This window comes from Peromyscus eremicus, chromosome 3 (genome assembly GCF_949786415.1).
Source record: "Peromyscus eremicus chromosome 3, PerEre_H2_v1, whole genome shotgun sequence".
In the NCBI taxonomy this organism is placed as follows: Eukaryota; Metazoa; Chordata; class Mammalia; order Rodentia; family Cricetidae; genus Peromyscus; species Peromyscus eremicus.
This window is the reverse complement of record NC_081418.1, coordinates 133,843,907-133,851,979: the sequence shown is the minus strand read 5'-3', so window position 1 is coordinate 133,851,979 and position 8,073 is coordinate 133,843,907. Positions and strand designations below refer to the sequence as shown.

The 8,073-nt window shown below is 46.7% G+C and overlaps 1 protein-coding gene across 1 annotated transcript; it reads right to left on the bottom strand.

Moving 5' to 3' along the window:
• Positions 1 to 1,120: 1,120 nt before the first annotated feature.
• Positions 1,121 to 7,779, bottom strand: Nanog (Nanog homeobox). Its single transcript, XM_059256884.1, has 4 exons — positions 7,368 to 7,779; positions 4,273 to 4,538; positions 2,458 to 2,541; positions 1,121 to 1,872 (listed from the first exon to the last, which is right to left on the bottom strand). Exons 1-4 carry the CDS (start codon positions 7,513 to 7,515, stop codon positions 1,435 to 1,437), a joined length of 936 nt encoding a protein of 311 aa, XP_059112867.1. The 5' UTR covers positions 7,516 to 7,779; the 3' UTR covers positions 1,121 to 1,434.
• Positions 7,780 to 8,073: the final 294 nt, after the last annotated feature.

Sequence of the window (8,073 nt, the reverse complement as noted above, 5' to 3'; positions counted from 1 at the left end):
AAAAAAAATGTATATTGACGCCACTAGGTGAAAGCAAGACAGAGATCGGACCACTAAAGGTAAAGTTAGTGCTTTATTTTACTTAATCTAGTCAAACAGGCATTGCATTATCATGGTACAGTAACTATAAACCTCTTCCTACAGATGTTAACATAGCAGTACTTATTGTGAAACTCCAAAGAGAGGGAGGACATCAACAAGGTACGCTGAACAGGTAAAGGCTCCTAACTGCCAAAACGGAAGTCCTCCTTCAACCAAAGCTTTCCTTTTATTTTGTTGAGACATCATATTATTTACATATAGTCCAGGCTAGCCTTGAACTTACTGTGTATCGGGACTAGCCTCAAACTCGTGATCCTTTTGCCTCATCCGCTAGAGTGGCCTCCACATCTGAATGAATCTTTATACTCTTCACACGTTTAGATTCTGCATCCTAAAGATACCCCCAAATACCGGATCTTTAGCTAGTGCCACCATGTCTGTTTCTGTAGCAGGCAACTTATTCAAACCTCCTTCTTCAGACTCCAGATAACCCCCACCCCTCAACTCAACACACCCAAATTACACCAAGACCCAAGCTTCTAAGGAAAAGACAAGCCAGGATCGGGGTGGGTCAGTGTGTGTGAGGATATGGGGGAGGAGAGGGTACAGTTTAGTGTCTCCAAAGCCCTTAGGTAATCTCCAGCACAACACTAAAGAAAAAGTTACACAGCTGTAAGACAGCGCACCACGGCAGGGCTGCAAGCAGAACACAGTGGTTGAGTGGGTGCCCGGCATGTTCAAGGTCCTAGATTTGCTCTCTGGCACCAAAAGAATAAAAATAAAAACAGTATAAAAATCTTTAATCCCAGCACTCAGGAGGCAGAGACTCTCTGTGAGTTCGAGGCCAGCCTGGACTACACAGTGAGTTCCAGGAAAGGCTCCAAAGCTACATACACAGAGAACCTTGTCTCAAAAAACAAAACAAAAAATCTTTGGAAGAAGTTTGGTGTGGTGGTACACCAGCACTCGGGAAGCAGAGAGATCTCCAAGTTTGAGGCCAGCCCCGTCTACAGAGTAAGTTCTAGACAGCCAGGGATACACAGAGAAACCTTGTCTTTTTTTTTTTTTTTTTTTTTAAATATTTATTTATTTAAGTATACAGCATTCCGTCTGCATGTACACCTGAATGCCAGAAGAGGGCACCATATCTCATTATAGATGTTTGTGAGCCACCAAGTGGTTGTTGGGAATCGGACTCGGGACCTCTGGAAGGTCAGCCAACATTCTTAACCCATGAGCCATCTCTCTAGTCCTGAAACACTGTCTTGAAAGACCAAAAATCTTTAAAAGAAGGAAGAAATCCAGCCACTGCCCTGACTTTAAACTGAGTCATCTGTCCACTCCTTACTACCTGCACCCGCCCTCCGAGTATTCAGAGTAGTTCAGGAGTAATTACAAGCCTTGTGGGGTACTAAAATACATGTGGCTTTCCCCAGTGGCTTCCAAACTCGGCCCCACATCACTGGCAGAGAAGTTTTGCTGATACTGCATGTAAGGCTGCAGAGAGTCATCTCCAAAGTTATGGAAAGGAGTGTTCCAAGCCTGACTATTCCGGGCTTGAGAATACAAAGACTGAGTGTTCCAGACCTGGTTGTTCCAATCTGGGTTGGTCAAGGCCTGATTGCTCCAAGTTAGGCTGGTCAAGGCCTGGTTGCTGCAAGTTGGGTTGGTCCAGGTCTGGTTACTGCAAGTTGGGTTGGTCCCGGTCTGGTAGCTCCAAACATCGGTCAAAGTCTGGCTGTCCCACACTGAAAGGCTTCCAGATGTGTTCAGACAGCCCTGGCGATAGCTGGAATGGAGGCTGGGATACTCCACAAATGCAGAGCCCGTCTAAAAGAGGTGGTTAACTCAATGAGTATAAAGAAGGAAATCTAAAGTCGTAAGCTGAAGAAATACGAAAAAGATCACCATGGTGGTACATGCCTCTGATCCCAGCACTCCAGAGACAGAGGCAGGAGGATCCCTGACTGTCGGGGCTACATGAGACCCTATCTCAAAAAATTAAAAAAAAAATCACAAGAAAGAGCTCTTGGGCTGGGCGTTGTGGCGCACGCCTTTAATTCCAGCACTGGGAGGCAGAGCCAGGAGGATCTCTGTGAGTTCAAGGCCAGCCTGGTCTACAGAGTTAGTTCCAGAAAAGGCTCCAAAGCTACAGAGAAACCCTATCTCGAAAAATGGGGGTGGGCGGGTGACTTGCAGGGGGAAAGGGGGATGGGAGGCAATGAGACTGTTGGAACACAGATGGACGTTAACAGGACGGGACTGAAAGGCAGCCACAGCAGTTCGGAACCACTGACTATTTGTCCAGGGAACCTAACCTGGGCTCCACTGCCAGCTCCCCAGCACCCACAGATGGGCCACACCCAGATGATGTAGACACATATGAAATAAGATGTCTGTCAAGTGTCCTGTTACCTGAGTCACGCCGTTGCTCTTCAGCCACTGGTTTTTCTGCCATCGCTTACATTTCATTCTTTGGTTTTGGAACCAGGTCTTAACCTACAGAAAGTGACAGGACTTTTTAAAAATTAAGACATGCAGACAAGAGCACCGACTGGTCTTCCAGAGGACGCAGGTTCAATTCCCAGCTCCCACAGGGTGATTCACAACCATCTCTAACTCCAGTCCCGGGTAACCTGACGCCCTCTTCTGGCCTCCTAGGAGCACTACACATAGGATACCCAGACGTACACGGAGGCAAAACACCTATCTACATAAAGACATGCAAGTGAGGCCAGCTTCATACATTTTTAAAAAATATTGTTTATTTATGGCGGTGGTGGCGCACGTCTTTAATCCCAGCACTCGGGAGGCAGAAGTAGGTGGATCTCTGTGAGTTCAAGGCAAGCCTGGTCTACAGAGTGAGATCCAGGACAGGAATCAAAACTACACAGAGAAACCCTGCCTGACCATCCTGTCTCCATCTTGGGTGCTGAGTTTAGCTGTGCAGTGCCTTTCATTCCAGTCGGTAACTTCACCATTAAAGATAGACAGCTGAGCAATGGTAGTACACACCTTTAATTCCCAGAACCCGAGAGGGTGAGGCAGGTGGATCTAAGTTTGAGGTCAGCCTGGTCTACAGAGAGTTCCAGAGAGAAACCCTGTCTCAAAAAAAAGACAGACTGTAAAATCTCTTCATCTCACATCAAAAGTGTAGCTTTATGTGTTTGTGTGTCTGCTTGGGTATGTACAAGTGAGTACAGGTTCCCTCAAGGCCAGAAAACATGTGTGAGATCCCCTGGAGCAGGAATAATTCCATGGGTAGCTGTGAGCTGCCTAATGAGACCCTAACTCCCTCCCGTGCTTGTGATCACTGAGCCATCTTCCCTACCCATTATTTGCTTTCTTTTTTTCAAGACAGGGTTTCTCTGTGTAGCCCTGGCTGTCTCAGAACTCACCAGGCTGGCCTGGAACTCAAGAGACCATCAGCCCCTGCCTCCGAATTCTGGGATTAAAGGCCTGTGCCACCATCTCCCTCAAATATGCAGCTCTTCAGATTGTATCATTGATGCTCAGAAGCTAGGCTGGTCTCCTCTACACTGTCCCAGTTTTAGCATATGTGCTGCTGAAGAGAGCACCTCATTTTTTTTTTAAATCAGGTGGTCTTGAACTCTATATAGATGGACTGAACACTTTATTCTCCCATCAGTCTCCCAAATGCTGAGATATGCCATCATGCATGGTTCAAAATAAAATAAAATAAAACAAAACACTGGGTGTGGTCATAACTGCTTTTTTGTTTGTTTGTTTTTCCGAAACAGGGTTTTCCGCTATGTAGCTTTGGAGCCTGTCCTAAAACTCACTCTGCAGACCAGGCTAGCCTCCAACTCAGAGATCTGCCTGCCTCTGCCTCCCAAGTGCTGGGATTAAAGGCATGTGCCACCACTGCCCTGAAGGTGAGAAAAGCTTTAATCTGAACACCAGGAAGGCAGAGGCAGATCTGAGAATATGAAACCAAACTGGTCTACATATTGTGTTCCAGACCAGTCAGGGCTACATAGTGAGACCCTGCCTTGGGGGTGGGTGGTGGGCAGAGGGGGCATGAAGTAAAGATGAAGTAATTGATAGAATAGAGCGGACAACATATGAATCACACGAGCTACACATAATTGTATGATTTTTAACATGAGAAAGGATAGGCCTCAGTTAGAGAGGCATCCAGATGTTAACTCCATTCCTTGGCAAATCAGGCAATTCTGTTATATTACGGCAGCAAGGAGACAACCGTACCTGCTTATAGCTAAGGTTGAGAATGGCAGAGAGTTCTTGCATCTGCTGGAGGTTGAGGTACCTTTGCCTCTGAAACCTGTCCCTGAGTGCACACAGCTGTGCCTGAGAGAACACGGTCCGCATCTTCTGCTTCTTGGTGTGGACCTTGTTGTCCCCCTTCTTGGCGTCCTCTTTAGACTCAGGACCAGTGAGCTTCAGTTTGGGCCTGGTGGAAGAGTCAGGGCTGTCCTGAAGAGGCAGGTCCACAGAGGAAGGGCGAGGAGAGGCTGTTGGGAATAGACAGAAATTTGTTAATAAAACATATTCAGCCGGGCATTGTGGTGCATGCCTTTAATCCCAGCACTAGGGAGATAGAGGCAAGCAGATCTCTGAGTTCCAGGACAGACAGGGCTACACAGAGAAACCTTATCTCAAAAAAAAAAATTTAAATATTAGGTTTAATGTATTTACTTTCAAAGAAGTTATCTTCACAGCCTTAGATCTAAGTAATAAGTAAAACCTAATTATTTCATTATAATCATATACTCTGTCAGAATACTTGGTCACACACACACAAACACACACACACACACACACACACACACACACACACACACACCCCACATAACAGTGTGCTATCATTTTACATAGGTGTTTTAAGTTATGTTATTTATTTAAATCATACAATTAGACCCTGGAAATCCAAAACCAAAATTAAAAAACAAAACAAAACAAAACAAAAAACTAACTAACAAATGTTCGGCTCAAAGGCAGGACGGAGAGGAAGTTTGAATTTGTAGTCCTTTTTCCTTCTTTCAATCCCTGCTGCCTCTAGACTAGGACTGTGACCTCATGCAGAGTGTGAGGAGGCAGCACATACTTGAAGTCTGCTTGCTCCAGAAGCTGAGATGAGAGGGAGTTTGAGACCAGCCCCAGCTCAGAAAAGTAAATAAATGGGCTGGAGAGATGGCTCAGCAGTTAAGAGCACTGGCTGCTCTTCCAGGGAACCGGGTTCAATTCCCAGCAACCACATGGCAGCTCACAATGTCTGTAGCTCCAGTTCCAGGGGATCCAACACCCTCATGCAGACGATACACCCAGGTGGAACACCGACGCACATGAAATAAATAAAGGTTTCTAATCCCAGGCATCAGATTTGGGAATGTTTGTCTTCCCTAGTTTTTTGCATGTTCCTGGGGATCCAGCCCTGTTGGGACCTTTCATGCTCTACCATTGCTCTACCACTGAGTCAGCCCTAGCCCAGTCATACGATGACAAATGTGTATGAACTAACATATGTGAATGAACTAACAAGTCTGAATGAAAATGTCATAATGAAATCCATTGTACTGAATGTCATCTAAGGAAATTTCCAGGGTGAAATAAATCACTTGCCATTAGCAATGCACACCCCTGGGTTTAGTCCCCAACACAAGAAGAGGAGGAGGATGAGGAGGATGAGGAGAACGAAGACAATGAAGAGGGGAAGGGGAAGAAGGAGCGAGGAAGGCCCTTCTTCCCCTTCCCCTTCCCCCTAGAAGGGGACCAGGGCGAGAGGAGGCTTCCTCACCTTCACCTAGAAGGGAAGGGGGGGCGTCTTCCTCTTCCTCTAGAAGGGGAAGGATGGGGAAGGAGAAGAGGAGGAAGGAGAAGCAGCCGCCTGCCTATTTCCACATGGTACTGCAGTCCTTTCTGTTGGTACAAAAGCAGTCAGAGTCTTGAGTTATCAGTACTAGGGCAAAATCCCAATTAACCAATTTTGTTTCTCTCATCCATGACCCTCTAGCTCTTCCACTGGGTTTTTTTTTGTTTGTTTGTTTTTTGTTTGTTTGTTTGTTTTTTAAGACAAAGTCCCCAATCCACCTGCCTCAGTGCTAGATTTTTAGCTGTGTACCACAATGCCAGGCATTTTGTTGTTCTTCTGAGATTAGAAGGGTTGAACTCAGAACCACTACCCAGCTTCGCCTGGCATTCCCTAGCGACCGCACCGCTGCGAGACGCGATGCTCAGCACCAACACCGCCGTCTCGAAGACCGGCCTTAAAGCAGCTTCTAAAAGGACACTTACGTCCTCTGCCGGCACTAGAGACGGCCACAAACACAGCCTTCCTCACTTTACTTGCCACGGACAACCTACCCACTCATTCCCAACTCCGCACTCTTCCACCTCAAAGTCACAAAATCAAAATTCACAATGACAGACATTAAACCAAAGCTCAGAGAAGAGGTGACACTTCTGTGTACTGAAATACACTCAACGGAGTGATCATCGGCCTCGGCGTGTTGCCGTGGTAGAATTTGCACGTACTACACACACACACACACACACACACACACACACACACACACACTTTAGCAATACTTGGCTGAGTCTGTATAGACAAAATGTGTTTCAGACCTTGGTCCCAGCAGCTAGCTGTCTGGAACTACCTTTACTGTAGGCTAAAAGAACACTTGTTTGGAGTTTAGGATGCGTGCTCACAAGCTGGAGACTAATTACTAAGTGACACCCACATTCTCAAGTGTTGAGAGGAAAGCCATCCATCCGCTTCTTCGGGAGAAAGAAGCCATTTGGATAAACTACAACCTCACCTAAAATGGGTGCTCCTCATCCTCATCATCACCTGGAGGTCCAGCCCTTGTTAAGAAGAAAGCATCAGCCGGGCAGTGGTGGTGTATGTCTGGCAGAGACAGGTGAATCTTTGTGAGGTCGAGGCCAGCCTGGTATACAAAGTGAGTTCCAGAACAGGCTCCAAAAAAGCTACACAGAGAAATCCTGTCTCAAAATGCCACGCCCCCCCCCCCCCCCCCCCCCCGCAAAAAAGATGAGAGCATCACCTCGCTTAATTACTATAGCACATTTGTTTCCACACTAATGTTCTCAAATTCACATCACAGCCTCCAATCCAATTGCCCGATTCTATATCCCTGGTCTCTACTACAGCTCAAGACTAGAAGGTGACATTGATGTCACCAGTAAAACCTCAAAGAGGGGTGTCCAGAGGTTGATAGTGACACCTGCTTACGGACTATAATTGATAAAAGAGGCGGTAACCCTTCACCCGTTTCTTCCTTCTTTTCTAAATAACTTGGATCTTCGGGGATTGAACTTCTTACCGATCTCTTTTTGGAGCATCTCAGCAGCAGCGTGTGAGCAACAGTTTTCCTCAGGACCGTGAACTTCAGGCATTGGTGACGAGTCACCAGAATTTGCTGCTTTGTCGTAATAAGGCGGACTGTCGGAACCACGGAGATCCACACTCATGTCAGATAGAAGTCAGTCGGAACAACAACAACAAAATAAATTTTAACAACAAGAACAACAAAAAAGCTAAGACCTTAAAACTCAATGTCTAGGAGGAAGGATCCTAGAAATGACAAATAAATATGTCCAGATGTAAAATTATCAAGAGGCCAGAAGGAAGCGGGCTTCCCTCTCAGTCTTCCAGCAACAGAGGGAGAGGCCAGCTCAGCCTAGCTGGAGGCCAACAGCTTAAGGCGCTAGATTTTAAAGGTAGATTCCAGTGTCCTGGATCACTCCTCCCCCTCAACCCCCTACTCCCGCCCACCCCCCACCCCAGCACCCACGCCCCACCATCCCTGTGAATTCACAGCTAATCCCTCCTGCCAGGCCCACCGAGGACATTGTAATGCAAAAGAAGCTGTGGAGCGAGTGGCCCAGACTGAGGCGGGAAGGGAAAAGATGGGGCCACCTAATCTAGAGATCAAAAAAAAAAAAGGTGGCTTCCCACTTGTGGTTTTACCATGTTTCACCGTCAAACCACGACTGCACCTCCAGAGCCTGTATCTCTCCAGTGGGGCC

Excerpts from the sequence above, each read along its gene's own strand:
- Nanog (XM_059256884.1), bottom strand. The coding sequence starts at position 7,515 with ATGAGTGTGGATCTCCGTGGTTCCGACAGTCCGCCTTATTACGACAAA. Across the intron at positions 2,542-4,272 it reads TCAACCTTAGCTATAAGCAG|GTTAAGACCTGGTTCCAAAA; the intron begins GTACGGTTGTCT and ends CACTTTCTGTAG. Across the intron at positions 1,873-2,457 it reads AGAGCAACGGCGTGACTCAG|ACGGGCTCTGCATTTGTGGA; the intron begins GTAACAGGACAC and ends CACCTCTTTTAG.